This window comes from Coptis chinensis, chromosome 1 (assembly GCF_015680905.1).
Source record: "Coptis chinensis isolate HL-2020 chromosome 1, ASM1568090v1, whole genome shotgun sequence".
Classification (NCBI taxonomy): Eukaryota; Viridiplantae; Streptophyta; class Magnoliopsida; order Ranunculales; family Ranunculaceae; genus Coptis; species Coptis chinensis.
In genome coordinates, this window is record NC_141456.1 from 20,815,936 (window position 1) to 20,834,431 (window position 18,496).

The following is an 18,496-nucleotide window of genomic DNA, read 5'->3' on the forward strand; positions in this document are numbered from 1 at the left end:
TTTCGGGTCGGTGCGGGTTTGGGTGGCGGGTGAAGACCGGGTACCCTACCGGATGATGGGTCAACGGTTTTTTTTACACTCCTAGTTTCACCAAATGATTTACGAACCGTGAAACCCATGCGCAGCGGAATAAAGGGTGTTCACGGTTTGGTTAGAAATTATCTTATCTTTAGATCGGCTGTGATTTTTCTGAGAATCCAAGATCTATGAAATCAGCAACCTCTTGATCTTCTGTTGTATTCATATTCTTAGAATGGACGTTGTGTGGGCAACGATCTTCCAACCTCTTTTTTCTCTCTTGGCCTCTCTCACTCACAAAGTTGGAACCGAATTTGGATCTCACTTTTCTTGAGCAAAGCCTTGGTGAAAACGGCCAGAGAAAGAGGTTTCTATTTATAGGCTACAACAAGGACCATGAGGAGAAATTAGGGTTGGGCCTCCTGACGGGCTTAGGCTTCCCATGTTCGCCCAGAATACACGACCCAAGTCCGTCAACAAATGGCTTATTCCACTAAAGGTCATTGTTGCACTACCGCCCTAATCCCAAATTACATGTTAGGTTTATGGGCTCCATATTATATGCTTGTTGATCTCCCCGTGTTTAAGATATTGAATGCCCGTTGATTAAGTCGAGTTACTGACAACTACATTAATCAACTTCTTATGTCTTTGAGTAGTACCACTCAACCTCATTGTCATGTCGGATTAAATCCACCTACAGGGTTTATATGACAATCTTTATGAGCTCCTCAAGGGGACATCATCAACCCGACTTCCTGCTAGTCACGGATTCCTTCTATAATTAATAGCACACCTTACATACAATGTCATTACCCAATCCATCGAGTTTGTTGATTCACAAATGAATCTCATTCATTGATGATTTAAAGCAATGTACAATACACGTAAGTGTCCGTTATTATATCTGGATTAAGAGGAAAAGCATCCATAATAACAGAGGTGTTTGTTCTCTTATATAGTTAGTATAAAGAGAAACAACCTCACTTGGTCCTGTTCAGTACACACAAAGTGTACTAGTGTAATCTTATAGTCAAGATAGACTAATACCAGATTATACTACAACCGTACCAATGGTTTGTCCAAATCCATCTAGATTGTGAACGTTTACATATACTTTATAAGGTATTGATGATATGATCTTCTGTGTGTTACCACACACCATATTATCTACAACATAAAGTATTAGACGCATACATATAACTAATAACATATATAATATGCATAACATTTTCCCATATGATTCTCATTCAAAATATAAAGAATTAGAGTTAATACAAAAATAATGTTTTTAGTATATAACCCTATCAGTCATGAGGTGGGGTCGAGTGACGAGTTACTGGGGCTGTTGAGTATGCGAGTCTCCTGATATAGCGAGTGTTTGGAGTCGTTTGCGAGTGTGAGGGGTACTCGTATGTCTGGGGTCGCATTGTACTGAAGGAGTCGTTGCATGTGAGTCTTGTGCACATCACGTGACTGGTAGGATGTTCCTTATAAAGCCCTCTATCGTTAGCACATCATTGAAAAGGGCGTGTTGACGAGAAAAATGGATAACTTAAGGCACGTGATGTGACGGTTACAAAAAGCGAGGTGGGCTGGCTGGGGTAATAACTGATGTGGTTATGATTACTTTTCGTTTGAATGGACAGTTGTGGAGCTCAAGGTGGGTACATGGCAAATGAAGCGTTGGGTAGGTGTTGTATTTGCAGTAGACACATGTTATTCATCTTGACCGCACATCTGTACTTATCAATACACGTGTCACATCCGATGCGCACTCCTAATGCCTATAAAAGTCACCATCAAAAACTACTTGTGGCTTGATTCCAGTCTGATCAATTAATCTTAACCTTTTTTTTTTTTTTTTTTTTTTAGAAAAAGCTAGGGGTTAAGGATGCCCCAACCTTTATTTGATCATGATCTCAAGTACAACTTACCCTCTTCATCCTCTTTGACCAAAACATGCAGTCTTTGGTCTAAAGGGGGAATGAAATACAAAACACTATCATCTATAGAATCACTAAGCTTAGATAAATAATCTGTGACCTGATTCCCTTCTCTCGTAAACATGTTCAAAGTCCACCAATTCAAACTCAACAATATGCGCGCTTTATCCGTGCTAAGCTATTCATCTCCGTCCAATGTGGCTCCTCCTTCAAGTTCAGAATACGTACAGCCCTCATGGAGTCAGATTGTACATGCAGTCGCTTTACTCCCAACTGGACAGCTCCTTGTAGGCCTCTTATGACTCCTAGCAGATCCTGTTGAAGCACTGAAAGAGATGTTGACGATCCAGTAAACCCAAAGAGGACCTTGCCATCTGTGTTTCTCATTAGCCCACCATACCCTGCCTTTGCCGAAGTTTCATTGAACCATCAAGATTCAAAGACCGCACTGATCATTCGGCTTTGACCAGCGCACCCACTGTTCCTCAACTGGCTGGTAGTTTCCTTCTATGCCTAGTTTTTTCAGCAGCACCCGCATCGCATGGCTCTCCTTTATAGACTGCAGTGTTTTTCCAAGATACACTTTCATATCATTTAGAATCTGCATACTCAAGATACTCGGTAATCTTTTCCTGCCTTTCTTTAGACGCCAGTTCCTCTCATTCCAAATCGCATGGACTGTTGCGCACGTGAAAGCCCGCAGAATTTCATTTTGCATTGAGTTCGCTCTGCATAGCCTCATTAAGAAGTACCACTCTTCATGTGATTTCTTCACCTGCCCAGACAAGCCCAAAGCTAGCTTTATCCTCGCCCAAACTTGCGTTGAGAACGCAGAGTCAAAAAAAAGATGCGAAGAACATTCCGCGTGACCAGTGCATAGGCAACAGCTGGATACATTTATGACTTTCTTGAACATAAGTCGATTTTGGGTGGGCAAGGATCCAGAGAAGAGCTGCCATACAGTAAAAGAGTGTTTGGGCACCGATAACTTACCCCAAACAAGCTTGAACCATTTCACTTTTCCTCGAATATTCTTGAGCGAGAGATAAGCCGATGCAAGGGAGAAGCGACCAGTGCTTGTTGGTGTCCAGATGACTCGATCCTCTGTCAAGAAGCTGTTTACCTCCGTTTCCATGATACACTTTTTCAGTTCGCAGCTTGGTAATTGACAAATGACATTGGACCAACTCCCATTTTCAATAATCGATCCAACACAAGCATCATCAGGAATAGAAGTCGCTAGCAGTTCTCTAGCTTGGGCGTTGAAGATCAAAGGACCAGAACACCACGGATCATGCCAGAAGCTCATTTTCAAACCATCAGCAATACTGTATCTCACACTCTTCCAGGTAGCCTCCCTGTGCCTAAGGATGCCTCTCCACACCCAGGAACAGTCCTTGGGTTCTTTCATAGTCCAGAAATGTCCCCCCTTTATACGATGCTCCCATGTCCATTTCACCCACAAGCAATCATATTTCTGAGCAATCTTGACAACAAGCCCACAGTAAGCCGCTTTATTCCAAGTTCTAGGATCTAGCAGCCCAAGCCCACCTTGATCTTTGGCCACTCTCATGGTTTCATGACTCGCATGATGCATCTTTCTCTCCATGGAAGGTCCAACCCAGATAAACCTGTTACATAGCTTTGCCACCTTATCCAGCACCATTTTTGGCAAAACAAAGGTTTTCGCCCAATACGTTTGGAAGGAGGAGAGGACCGACTGAACAAGCTGCACCCTTCCTGCTCGGCTAAGAGCTACATTTTTCCAATTTGAAATTCTCCCCGTTATTTTCTCAATGAGTGGGAGGCATTCCTTAATACCCAATCTGGTGGCCGTGAGAGGTAGGCCTAGGTAGGAGACTGGAGGAGTAACCAAGGAGATTCCTAGAACTTCTGCAAGTTGTAGCCCTTCTTCCTCAGACATGCTACCCGTGAGGAGGGTAGATTTTGCATTACTGAGCTGTAGCCCTGTTGCATTAGAAAATGCGGCCAAAATATCTTTTATCGCCAGAAGAGACTCCATATCACCTTTATAGAAAAGCATAACATCATCGGCAAAACAAAGATGCGAGATACCAATCTTTCTACACTTGGAGTGAGCATGGATAGACTTAGACCTAAGCCCTTTTTGCAGCATAGCACTTAACACCTCCATCACAAGAACAAAAAGATACGGAGAGACCAGGTCGCCTTGCCTTAGCCCTCGCTTTCCTTCAAAATATCCTTCAGGTGTCCCATTAACTAGAACGGAGTAAAACGGGGATGAGAAACACATCTTCAGCCATTCGACAAACAACGGGGGGAACTTAAATCTCTACAGGATCACCAAGAGGGAATTCCAGCTTATAGAGTCGTAGGCCTTCTTGATGTCCAGCTTTATTGCACACCTCTTTGGTCCTCTCTTTCAGCCATAACCTCGCAAAAGTTCATGAGCAAGCAACAAGTTATCCTGTATAGTCCTCCCAGGCACAAAAGCCGATTGTGCACAAGAAATCAAAGAAGAAATACATAATTTCATTCTGTTTGTGAGAACTTTAGATACACATTTATAAATAATATTGCAACATGCTATAGGTCTAAAAGAATCAACACTAGAAGACATTCTATTCTTCGGAAGAAGACTAAGGATTGTGGAATTTATACCTCTAGGCATCTGTTTATGTTGGAAAATGTGCTGGATGGCTCTTATTACATCATTGCCAACAACATCCCAACACTTCTTGAAAAAGAAAGCGTTAAACCCATAAGGGCCCGGAGCTTTATTATCGCTCATATCAAAAGAGCTTCTTTTTATCTGCGTGATCGATTGATAGGGGTAGCCACCGTAGACTTGTGCAATTATCCACTTCAGCGATACTAAGATCATTTAAGACTGCACGGTCACAAGTAGCAGGTGAGGTGACACCCAGAAGGTCCTTGTAGTACTCAATAAAAGCATCTTTCACCTCCATCTGGCCCTCTCTGAGATATCTCTCCTTGTCTTTTATACACCATACAATGCTCCTAGACTTCTTCTCCTTTATAGCATTAAAGAAAAAAGCATTACATTTTTCCCCGAAACAAAGCCACTCAATATTAGTCTTCTGGAAAAGGTCTGCCTCCTCCATCTTGATCAAAAGACAAAGTTTATGCCTTGTGGCACTCTCTTGGCAGCATAAAGAAGAATCTAGAAGGTTCACCTGTAGTCTCACTTGCAGATGTCTCAGCTCTTCTCTTGTTTCCTCCACAAGCCTGTGGGCGTCATAACAAAAGGAGCGAGCCCAACCCTTAAGAACAGCCTTTAACGCTTTCAGTTTGCATGATAGCATGTACGGTGGGTTACCATGGTCTTGAATGTTCCAACATTGAGCAAGGGTAGGTGCAAAATCCTCATGAAGTCGCCAAAAATTACAAAACCGAAACGGTGGTCAACTTCTTATTTTATTCAGAAAAGACATAACTATTGGGCAAAGGGTCGTCGAAAACTCCCCGAAGTTAGAAATTCCACGCTCGTAGCCAACTGTAAGGAAGCCCAGGATGAGTTCACCAGACACCGATCTAGCTTTGACCATTTCCTGACAACCTCACCCCCATTGTTCCATGTATAGAAGCATCTTGTTGCGGTATGATCAAAAAGCCCCGAAGCATTTAAGCAATTTGCTAGTGGAGCTGTTTCCCTCTGGTGGACTGCCACATCCCCAATTCTTTCGTGCGAGAAGAGAACATTATTCAGGTCCCCTATAACACACCACGGACCTTGAATGCCATGACTGAGAAACTTCAGCTCCTCCCAGAGAATCAGTCTCTCTGCATTGTTATTACTAGCATATATAACTGTCAAGGTAAACTGGAAATCATATTGTAAGATAGACACCTTACAGTGAATAAATTGCGCCGTCTCCAGCTCTTTAGTAATCTCCATAATTTCCAAATTCCATACAATCCAAACTCTACCACTATCATCGCTTGCATAGTTATGCATACTTTCCCACGAAGGACAAACTATTCCAGATATAGCTAGAAATTTCTCTCTTTTCACCTTCGTTTCCAAAATTCCCATACAACTAATATTCTTTTTTCTACTAAACAAATTTAGCTATCTAGCTTTTGTGTGGTCATTTAACCCTCGCACATTCCAGCTACACACTCTTATCATAATGAGAATCAGTGAGCCTTTCTCTTTCCTTGCCCTCGGCCTCTCTGTTTTCCTCTATTACTAGAAACTGCCTGTGCTTGGTGTTGGTTGTTGTTTCTATTCTTTTTTTGGTTTCGAGTATGTACTGACAGAGTAGCTGGTATAGGTGGAGGAGTCCTATCACCAAAAAGCTCCGGTTCTGCATCAGAAATGTCGTCCTCAAGGTCTTCGCCTGCTGCAAGGCATTCAAACATAGCCCCTTCACTAAGAAACTGTTGAGCAAGAGGGTTATCTGGTAGCAAGTGATGTAACGGCCTATCTTCATCCCCACTCTGTACCCTCACCACCTCACAGCTCAGTTCTGCCTCTTGTAACCCATCAGTACAACCACTACAATCAGAAACTCCTACCACCATCAATTGGTTATCATGCCTTGTTTCACCCTGTGGAGATGCGCCTCTTTGGGTTTGACAATTAGCACCTTCATTTTGATTACTGACAGCCGCAATTACACCTACAGTTAGGTCCACCACACCTACCTCTAACATTGGTCCCACAGCCTGAGTATCCATTACTGCTTCAGCCATAGCAGCGTGCCGCTCAAGTTCCTCATTGCTACTTGAATTCGAAGTCACCACAGCAGCTGTTTGCGATCCTGCTCCTTCTTGGATCTCTTGGTCAGTTTCGATATCAATCCCCTCTTGGCTGTGAGTAACTCCTCTTGGTCTGGCGACTCTTATGGTTTCTCCACCATTACGCGAAACTGCCCTTTGTCTCCATATCCTAGTTTGTCTACCAGAGCATAGGACTGCTGAGTGCCCAAATTTATTACAGGTTGTGCAGGACTTCGGTTTCCATGGGTATTCCAGAGGTATAACAACCTCTCGGTTCCCTGCTTTCACTGTTATTACTTCCTTGTAATCATAGTTCACTGGGAACTCAATACAGAATCTAGCAAAAGATAGTCTTTTCCTTTTAGCTGTTGCATCATCCATAAACATAGGTGTGCCACCCACTAAGCTTGCGAGGTACGAAAGTCTATCGAAAGTCCACATTTCTTTCGGGACATCCATCAGCTTTACCCATAGAGGTATGGAGGCCACCTTGTTCTTGTAATTATCAGCCTCCACCGCCCATGGCTTTACTACAAACACTCGCCCACAATAAAAAAGGACCGTCATCTAAAATCATTTGGCGATCCTCCCGAGCCCGTAGAAAACTCATATAGAAAAGCTCTTTATCCGTGGTGATATCAAAGGACCCCTTCAATTTCCACTTTTCTCGCAACACTTCCTTTACCATCGGAAATGACAATCTTTTGTCCGTAAAAAATACCCAACCAAATACTCATCCCACTCCTTTTTACCTTGCTCCAAAGAACTGGACGGAAACTCGGCCACTCCATCAACATAGATCGGGGAGAAAGACTTAAAAGCTACTGTGAATTCAGAAGACCCAAACCGACCAAACAGGGACCTCCAGGACGTGGTTCGAGGAACAGCTTGCCCATTTGCACTAATTGCAGAAGCCATGAGAACAAGCTTAGCTTAAACTGTCCAAGGAGAAAGAAGAACCAGCACTAAGAATTGCCTCAGCGAACTCACACTATAGATAGCGGAGGATTTTACCTTTGAGGCTAAAACTATGAACTTCCACTAATAAACTACCACTGTATAACAATGGAGGATTTTACTATTAGTAGAAAGCAAAACCAGCAAAACTAGATAAGAAACTTACGAAAGTTTAGTTTTTTCTCTATTTTTGGTAAGAAATAGAGCACCAGATCAAAGCAGCAACCTATGTTATCTCACAACCTATCACACCAAACACTGTCCCCATGACCAAAAATTAGAATTCCTAGTTAAAAATTTTCCTTTCTTTTTCTTTTTTCCCATCACTATTCTTCAATACACAAACTGGATATGTAGGCATCTTCATCCACATGAAGATCAACTATTAACAACAAACAAAACTATCCCTTTCTCATTATCCTAACTTAATAGCTAAGTCTTAACCTTGGTGTAAATTTAAACATTTACATGAATGACTAAAAAAAATAGTGTCCTCTAAAGTTGTTTTGACACGAATTTGGTCCTCTGACCCAATTGCTTGTACTTTATAGACCTAAACTACTTGGGTTTGTTCTACCCATAGTTCGGGATTTTGGAATATTCGGAATCCCAAAAATCTAGAAAACCGAAATTAACAATATTTCGACCCATATCATATTTTGATTTTGACTAATTTCAGAATCATCAATATTTTGACTATATATTGTTTTTTCCATTTTTTTAAAAACCGAAATATCCAGCAGAATTCTAAGATTCCGTTCCGAATCGTAAACAATGGTTCAAACACATTTCCAAAAGCATACCATGTGGTTGATAAACGGGGAATTCATTATGTTTGTGATGGCGTACCATGCAATCATAGACGCTTTGAAGTTTCAATTGCTGTAGTCCACCCTGCATTGATTGGCTAAGTCAGTTGAAATTGAAAGACCTGTTTTCAACGGATTAGCTAAGACCTGTTTTCAGAACAAGGACCCTCAACAATAATAGATATCAATTTATTTTAAAAGACTGAAAATTTGCTGAAAATTTTCCAAGTATACGGTATGGAAGACATCCAAATTCGTTGTTTGACACTTTGACAGCTTCATCTGAAAATACTGATTATCTCGAAATATATTGTAACTTTGGCATGCATCATGCATGTCAACATTTCTCCAATTTCAAAATTAGAGACAACTTAACGCCCACAGAGCAGATGGTTACAAAATCAATTAACCAATATAAACCGAAACGATAACTTAAGATAATAGGCTAGCAAAAAATTTACTCTTTACTGGTAAGAGTTGATGAGCTTTTGAGTTTCTCACTTTTCTGACCAATAACGACATTGTCAACATGTCATTTTTTTCCTGGTTAAGTTTTTCTCGTATACTCTAATTGATAAGACATCAATGTCTTGCAGCCGCCACCACTACCACCACCATTTTTTTTTCCCGGTACCTCTTTTTAGAGCGTACCTTTCCGAATCTTTTTAGTCACCAACAAGAGCTTGGAGACAATTATTGCCACCCCCATTTGCTGTTGTATTATAAGTTTAAAACAAAATAAAATAAAGCAATGATGAGGAGTCCAACTTTGCCACTCCACTAAATTCGGCTACCGAGTATTGATCGACCATAGCCAAAACAAGCAACAGCAATAGGACTCATGGGAGAGTGCTTGTTCAATACGCGGGCAGGATTCCGTGGTGACTAGGGCAGTGAACATGTTAGCAAAAAAACAAGTTCAACATGGGTTTTATGTCCAATTTGATATCTAAAGGTGGAATTCGAGCTAATCAAGTCGAGCTTTACCATTCTCAAGTTCGGCTCATTTATTAAGCGAACTTTGATAAAAGTTCAAGTTTGGCTCATATAATATATGAGCTCGAGCCAAGCAGAATCCGAATAATTCCCTTATCAAGCCGAGCTTCATCAAGCTCGTTTGTTATACGAGCTATAATATAAACTCAAGCTTGGCTCATTTATTAAATAAACGAATTCGAACCGAACTAAATGAACCAAGCCCGAACTGCTCGGCTCAAATTTCACCAATGATATCCATTCTAAAAGGAGGTGAAAATATCACTCCTGAGAAGACAAGTTCACGTGTCGTAAAAGACAATTTGACAGTACGGGTCTGAGTGGAGAACTACTATTAGTTTTACTTTTAATCATTTTTAACTTATACCATATGTTCTTATCTAAATAAATAGATGTTCTACACTTATACATCTTTCCTACAACTAGTGTAAAAATGAAGGATCAGATAAATGGAAATAGTTAGTTACCAAGAAATGGCAATAGTCTTAGTCTCTTAGACGCAGTCCTCACAAGTCGTAACAAGCTCGAAATATGAATGTCCAATGCTACATTACATCTTTGTGTTCCAATAATATGTCTTGGCAGATATATCAAAATAATATGACTAATATGGCAAACGAAAAACGACTAAAAAATGTATCAAACTTTACACTTTTTGACAATATGGGGACCAAACTTTTTTTCCTTTTGGGGACCAAACTGTTTGATTTTTTGCAATGTAGAACTTCCATTAAATTTCTCTAACACCGTTTCTAATTTGTATTAATTTGTATTTTTTTTTTTCAACATTGCAAATTAGAAAATTTATATTAATTTTTTTCAACATTATAAATTAATTTATATTAATTTTTTTTCAACATTACAAATTAATTTTCATTTGTATTAATTTATAAAATGAAAATTAATACAAATTATAAACGGTGTTAGAGAAATTTGACGCATTGCAAAAATCAAACAGTTTGGTCCCCAAACTGTCAAGAAAATAAATTTGGTCTCCATATTGTCAAAATGTGTAAAGTTTGATACTTTTTTTAGTCATTTTTTCTATGGCAAAAAAAAAGAGGACCTTTCGAGTTTTGGGAGCAGTTCTGAAAATCTGGCCGCACGATCATTTTCTTAAGGAGTGGGTGATACACATTCCACGACAATGACGACACAGAAGATCTAGACTCATCCTACAGAAATTTATAAGGAATACTAGAATAGTTTGAAATACACCATCAATTATTTGAGGGTCTAAACGACCATCATGAACTAACTATGTTTAGTGCTTGCAAAATGCCATATAGTTGACATCCTAACTTCGTTGTTTGGTGTGAGTTGTGGCCTTACTTTTGAGCAAAGTGCACACATAGTTGTACATGTGTAAAGAACGTGTGTCGTCTGTTTTGGCTGTGTTCAAGTACTGTTGGATGTTGATAGTAATCACGTCTTATTAAGTGCACATTCCGAGCTCCATGTTATAAGCATGTCGACTAAAATATTACGCGGATTATATAAAGTTACATGAAAATGCATCAAGAGCTACTAACATATTTAAGAACTTTTTGTCTGATTGCAATTTTAAGATAATTTAGTCAAGGCTTAAGTTCGTAAGCCACATTATTTTAACTAATCATCAGGTTAGTTGGTCGAAGGACTATTCAGCCTGAAAACATGGGTACTAATAGCTAGAAGATCTATCGCCAAATTGCACAAATTGCTTTCTACAAAATATGTGTAATTTTCCTTGTTTTAGGTGATGGAACGAAGTACGCGACCGTTTTCTTCCATCTACCAAGCTAGCTACCTAATGGAGAGTAAGAGTGTTCTGTACTGTGATTGATTTGCAGATGTGGTTGATTCCCCATGTATACTTAACAACATACATCCATACACTACAATCTGATTCATTACTAGGCCAACATGCATCGATTAGATGTGAAATCATAATCTCAACCAATTAAGCACAATCACTCTTTGCCGAGTTTCCAAACGTGTAGAACCTCAAATTGATCAATAAAAAAATAAAGTAAAAAACATAAAATAAATAATTTACTCCTAATAACGCTTTAGATTATCTGCTCACTCACATTAATCATCACTTTTGTTAAGTGTAGATGTCGACGATGTTGGAGAAACTTCCCCACGTTGAGGCTCAAAATTTGAATAGTACCTTCCTAATTAGGAACCTTTACCAAAAACCTTGTTAATATATAAGATGTCATCTGATTTCTAGTTAATAAGTGTATTGTCGATTAGGTTCTGATCGATACATACTGGATGTCCAATTATATCCATTTTCTGATCCGAAAAAGTAGTGGGTTGGTTTAAATTCATGAATGAAGCTAGGTGTGGCCGGCCTGATCCATTCGCTGCGAGTGCTACCAGAATAGCGTGAGTTTGTGTAATATGTGAGCGCGTTTGGGGTGGTCAATGGGCTCGCACATGTAGGCAAGGTATCGCTGTTTCTTGGAGCATCATATCATATTGCTGCCATTACATTGCATTGCATTTTAGTTCCCTAATAGAAAGAGTTCATCAAACTTGCTACCAAATAGAAAAAATCAAATGCATGTCATTTTCTTCTCCTTTTAAGGGGATATGATGTTAGGAACTCTTTTCCCACTTGCGTCACTTACTTGGTCATCTTGATTTTCTCTCACACCCACACACACTATATTAATAGGACACTTGTTCTCACTCAAAATCTCAAACACATCAGTTTTATGAGAGAATAGAGAGTGGTACTAGTACTACGATCCATGTGCGCTCAGCTCATCATATCACACCCGGCCCTTTTCAACAATACTTCCATTCACCAACAAAATTTTGTGAACAGTGAGTGTTGTTAGTTTTAGTGAGAGAAGGGAAACAAGCACACATGGTTGTTAATCAAGAGAACAATAAAAACATGAAGAACTCATCATCATGTGCTCCTTCATGGTTCATGTGCTCCTTCAAATGCTTTCCTCATTTTTCTTCATCTTCTTCTACCAAAACTGAAGAAATGTTTGGGGTTATGGAAGATTCTAAGACACCACCTAAAAGGAAACCTGGTGGTTGGAGATCCATGCCATATGTCCTAGGTCCATTTCTCTTTCTCTGCTATCATTTTATTTCTTTCTCCATGCATGTTGATTCATTTTATTCTTTTAGATCATTTAAAAATGATTCCGGCCTTCACTGAAAAACTTGAGATTATACTAGCTGTGGCCACTGGACTGTACGTACAAGTAGTTTTCACTTCTGATTTACTGTGAAGAATGGATATATAAGTTTTGTTCACCTATCCCCATACATTATCTGAATTTGCATCTCTATATGCCAACTTGTTATACATAGAGAAAATCTTAAAATTTTGGAAGAAAATCACTTTTTTACATATGGAGATGAAGAAATTAAATCACCGTAAATGTCCCTAATCCCTATAGATGCTGGTAGTTATTGAATTAAGTAACTAATGTTTTGATGATTGTGATATATAACAGGAAATGAGACATTTGAGAGATTAGCAACAATTGGATTGTTAGCAAACATCATGGTGTACCTACTAAACGAGTTCCACTTGGATCAAGTGTTTGCAACCAATGTTATCAACATATGGTCTGGTACTACTAATTTTGCACCTTTACTCGGTGCTTACATCTCAGATGCTCATATTGGAAAATTCAAAACTCTGGCTCTTGCTGTCATGGCATCCTTCATGGTATGATATCTACATAGTTATTCGTGACTTTTACATGTTATTGGGATGCGTGCAAGATTTTGCACGGATCTCGATGTGATTTTATTATTGTCCACCAGACTCTAATCGGCGGACACTCCAATGATTAAAGTTGAAGTAAAACCGAAGACACTGAAACTAAGGAAAAAAGCTTCACCACACGTCAAACGTTTTTTTAAGTTGCTGAGATGAGATTTTTTATCCTATTCAATAAGAAGCAACGAACCACCAATCCATATTTGTCCCTGTATGAGACTCTCTAGGGTTTCAAAACCAATTTGAGGATATGCTTCCACCCAGATCGAGCATTAAACCTAGTGGACCATGGTTGAAATGGGTAGAATCCTAGAAAAACATTAAGATCAATTGCTAGACTATTTTCGAGCTTGCAATTAAATGTTTCGACATATATTTAATTGTATATTTCGCCCATACTTCTAAGATATATCCTAGGGAAATATATGTCGCCCATACAATATATTTCTGTCGACATTTGACCCAAACACGAGCAACTTGCGCTAGTGTTACAATATCAAATTAAAAAAATAAGTAAAGTAAATTATATTAAGAACCTTTTTAATTTTGAGATGTGTTGAAGCAAGGTCTACGAGGAACCCGCAACATCGATATTTAGGACCTTGCTTGCAAGTTGCAACAGAACATGGAAGCCAAACGGCTGATGGCCTGATGCCACGAAAGTCAATATATTAAGGACATGTAGGTGAATTTTAGTTATACCAATTATATCGGTCAAACCTACCCTGAAACTCACATTTATGGTGTCTTGGCAGGGACACAAGTTAAATAGAATTCATTGTTATCATCTAAGATTATTATTAGTTAATTTCATTTTAAGTAGAAAATTAGAGGCAGGAATGATCTCTTATTCAGGGAGGATCCTATGTAATCATTTTCAACTCACTTTCTCCACTCCCAATTATTTGATATTGACAGAAATCTGTCTCAAAGCACTAGTAAAGACGATGTCTACAAATCATATCTGGAGAAACACTCATTTAATGGGAAAATGATCTCTCAACTCGATCTCAAGTCAAGTTATGATCGCAATGAACTTTTAATGAAATCAGTATAATTTCTGTAAACAATACTCAAATTAGAGGAAAAGCACAAGTCCATAACTACTAGAGGAATGATAAGTATGCGACACACCTCTTTACCAATTAACCACTTCATCACAACCCTGGGAACAAACGTAGTTACTGGTTACGCCCCTACGCACACTTTTTTTGTCTTGGGATTTCAGGTATTATTAAATCGATGCTTCAAGTAAATTTGTGTTCCCCTGCTGCTTAGGACGAATATGCCTAACTTCTTCTGAAAGAGTCAAGTCATGAACTTATAAATTAATTCCTTTTTACGTTACAAAATCAACCATTTTGTCATACATTCTAAGTTTCTAGTCCTTTCTTCTTCTTTTCACTACCCATTAAAAATATTTTGTCGCACATAAGAACCATTCACTATATATTGATCATAAGCTAACGTAATGGGCATGTTGTTCTAAATTGAATGACAGGGAATGATATCATTGACGTTAACAGCAGCAATACCAGGACTACGTCCCCCACCATGCACAAAACTACAACTACAAAATGCTCAATGCAAAGGTCCCACAGATGCTCAACTTGGAGTACTATACATGTCCTTGGGATTCTTAACAATTGGTGCTGCTGGAATTAGACCATGTAATGTTCCTTTTGGCGTTGATCAGTTTGATGCCTCAACTGATGAAGGAAGAAAAGGGATTAACAGTTTCTTCAATTGGTACTACTTCACATTCACAGTAGTCATCATGATTGCTATTACAGTCATTGTTTACATTCAAGATTCAGTGAGTTGGGTTTTGGGCCTTGGTTTACCAACTGGGTTCATGCTGTGTTCAATCATCTTGTTCTTCATCGGAACAAAAGTTTATGTATATGTACCACCTGGAGGTAGCATCTTCTCTGGTATTGCTCAGGTCTTTGTAGCTGCTTATAAGAAACGTGGTTTGAAGCTTCCTCCAAATGATCAACTTCACCATGCCTTATATGATCCACCGTTGAAAGGCGCTACTATTTTATCAAAGCTTCGTCTCACACACCAGTTCAGGTAATACATCTACTTCATAGTCATAGTTTTGTAGAGTGCCGTATAAAATAATGTGGCCTATTTTTCGTAGTTTTGGTCTATTTGCACAACTTGGACCATTTTTTCATTAGGTAGCTTGCAAACTACATATAACCCAACAAAAGAAAACAATAATCATATTATTCCACGAGTTTAGGTATGGTATGGAAAGGGTGCTCTAAATGGTTGTTTACTGCATTTGAATTTTGAAGTCGACATAAACGTACAAAAATTCATTAAGCCAGCGACATTGAATTCATTTTCATTGCTTATAGTATATCTATTATTTAACAGTGGTATGTTTTGTCAGATTAGTACTTCAACGCATTTTTAATTCAAAACTTTTAACAGTTTTAAGGTACTTTTCCTCTACTTTTTCTTTTCTTTTACCCTTTTTCTTTTCTTTTCTTGTCTGGTCAATCAAGTTAGATGCGACCAAACAATAAGTCAAGAAATCTGGAACATATGATGAATGCACTCCTTTCTATTTCAGTGTACCAAGTCTTCCTAACTAGACCCTCTCAATCCATTGTCAACCCCGGCAACTGCTGTGGGCTAACACAAAGATGTTTTTAGCTGATTAAATAGACCATTCTTTCACTGAAAACAAACTTCCGGACCACTTAGCTGTTAGGAATATACAACTTAATATATCTATTATTTACCAAGTGGTATGTTTTGTCAGATTAGTATTCTTCATTAAACGCATTTTTAATTCAAAACTTTTAACAGTTTTATCTCCCAAGTACTTTTCCTCTACTTTTTTGAAATTTTCCCTTTTCCATTTTTTTCTTTTCTTTTGTCTGGTCAACTATTTATAGATGCGACCAAACAATAAGTCAAGAAATCTGGAACATATGATGAATGCACTCCTTTCTATTTTCAGTGTACCAAGTCTTCCGAAAACTAGACCCTCTCAATCCATTGTTTTCAAACCCCGGAAAACTGATGTGGGCTAACACAAAGATGTTTTTTCACAGCTGATTAAAAAAAAACCATTCATCTTCACTGAATTGGGAGACAAAACTTCCGGAAATGGATTTGAGCAAATCATTTTTCTAACATTAGCTCCTGGACCATATGAGCTTCACAATACAATTTCATTATTCATCATGAATATACAGTAGAGATGTTTTTAATTACAACTCAAACTTGTAGTAGTATATATATATTAGTCCGGCTTCTAAAATGATCTTAAAATAAATACCAAACTAAACACCAAATCTAAAACAATCCACAATTTCACCTACAAAATAAATTAAAACCTAATTTTTAGTGAATATGATCTACTGACCATAAAGATTGTCTCTACAAAAATTCAGCTTGTTTGATATTCTCTAACCTAAATAAAAATTGTTGTCCACTTTTGAAAAAATATCTTACGGTCTAGAAATGTCAAGTTTTTGTGATCATCTTTTGCCAATGTTACAAATTGTCAAACGAGCAGAATTTTTATAGAGGTGATCTTTACGGTCTAAGGTCATTAGATCATATCTACAAAAAATTAAAATTTAATTTATTTTGTAAGTGAAGTTGTGAGTTGTTTTAGATTTGATACTTATATATTACTCAATTCAATAGATCAGTTTGAGTTCTTAATTTAAGTTTGCAACTTACATACATTTTTTTTCTTTTCGATGTTCAATCAGCTTTTTAAACAAGGCCGCACTCACCGTTGAAGGAGAAGTAGGCGAAGATGGATCTAATATAGATAAATGGAGACTCTGCACAGTTCAACAAGTGGAAGAGGTTAAATGCCTAATACGTATCATACCCATATGGGCTGCCGGTATTATAAGCTTCACTGCTATGGCTCAACAAGGAACGTTCACCGTATCACAGGCCTTAAAAATGGACAGGCACCTCGGACCGAAATTTCAAGTTCCCGCAGGTTCACTTGGAGTAATATCCATGCTTGCATTAGGAGTATGGGTTCCATTTTATGATCGAGTTCTCGTTCCCTGGCTACGAAAATACACTAAACATGAAGGAGGGATTACTCTTCTTCAGAGGATGGGAATTGGGATGGTTTTGGCGATCTTATCGATGGTGGTTGCTGCCATATTTGAGGAAAAGAGAAGGACTTCAGCTATACTGCATGCCAGGCCTGATGGGATTGCACCCATATCAGTATTTTGGCTTTCCCCTCAGCTCATACTCATGGGCCTAGCAGAAGCTTTTATCATAATTGGACAGATTGAGTTCTACTACAAACAGTTTCCTGAACATATGAAAAGTTTTGCAACTTCGCTGTTATTTTGCACTATGGCTGGTGGAAACTACGTAAGCAGTATCGTTGTAGCTATAGTTCACAAAAACACAGGTCGTCCAGATTGGTTGGATAACAATATCAACCTCGGGCGAGTCGATTACTTTTACTACCTTTTGGCTGGCATGGGGGTCCTGAACTTGGTATACTACCTAGTATGTGCTAGTCAATACCAATACAAAGGCGAGGCACCAATTGAAGGCAACGATGCGCCTGTTGATATTGAGCTGAGCACTACTAAACAAATAGATAATTAGATGTACCAATAACTTTTTATAGTTGTAAGTTAATATCTAGTATGAATCCGAGGGTGAACAAGGTGAGAAACAAAGAAATGTTTGTAACACTCTTTTCGATCAATAAGGCCATTCGTGTTCAAAAGGAGTGATTACTCAGTGAGAGTGGAGTGTGTAATTTGATCTGTAGAGAGACTGAGAGCTATAGGTTTGTTTAGTTATTTTTCAAAGCAGACAGAAGGGCAGCTAACAGCTACACCATTGAAAGATCCTAGTCCTATAATTGCTGCTAATCAATTGCGTGGCCAGAAACCATTGATTTATCTTAGTTATAAACTTTTTGCCATGTTATTATCAATCACATTTGCATGTCTTGCTTTCAGCTGGTGCATCTTTTCCTATCTCAGTTTCAACCACAACTCCTCCAAAGAAGCAAAGTTTAATTCTACATCCTTCTGAGTGAAACAAGTCTTCTAGTCTTACAAGTACTTGTTCTTCGAAAACTTTTAATAGAATGGAGCAATGTGACAACTCCACAAAAGGACCAAATGACTTCAGAATGGTGCAATGTGATAACTTCACGAAAGAACTAAACGACCGAACAATCTTCTGAATGATTGAGCAATCATGCAAAACTTCTAGATGAAAGATGGATGTAAAAACCCAACTTCTAAATGAAAGATGGATGTCGAAACCCTAAA

At 38.6% G+C, this 18,496-nt stretch overlaps 1 protein-coding gene across 1 annotated transcript; it reads left to right on the forward strand.

Annotated features, from left to right (window-relative positions):
* Nucleotides 1-12,178: 12,178 nt before the first annotated feature.
* NRT1.7 (nitrate transporter 1.7) lies at nt 12,179-18,134 on the forward strand. The gene is made up of 4 exons (XM_086595062.1): nt 12,179-12,522; nt 12,925-13,142; nt 14,698-15,272; nt 16,940-18,134. Exons 1-4 carry the CDS (start codon nt 12,318-12,320, stop codon nt 17,814-17,816), a joined length of 1,875 nt encoding a protein of 624 aa, XP_086451188.1. The 5' UTR covers nt 12,179-12,317; the 3' UTR covers nt 17,817-18,134.
* Nucleotides 18,135-18,496: the final 362 nt, after the last annotated feature.

What these genes read in the sequence shown, in the direction of transcription:
- NRT1.7 (XM_086595062.1), top strand. Translation starts at nt 12,318, where the DNA reads ATGGTTGTTAATCAAGAGAACAATAAAAACATGAAGAACTCATCATCA. An exon ending in ATCCATGCCATATGTCCTAG is followed by an intron (nt 12,523 to 12,924) that starts GTCCATTTCTCT and finishes GATATATAACAG; the next exon opens with GAAATGAGACATTTGAGAGA. An exon ending in CTGTCATGGCATCCTTCATG is followed by an intron (nt 13,143 to 14,697) that starts GTATGATATCTA and finishes ATTGAATGACAG; the next exon opens with GGAATGATATCATTGACGTT.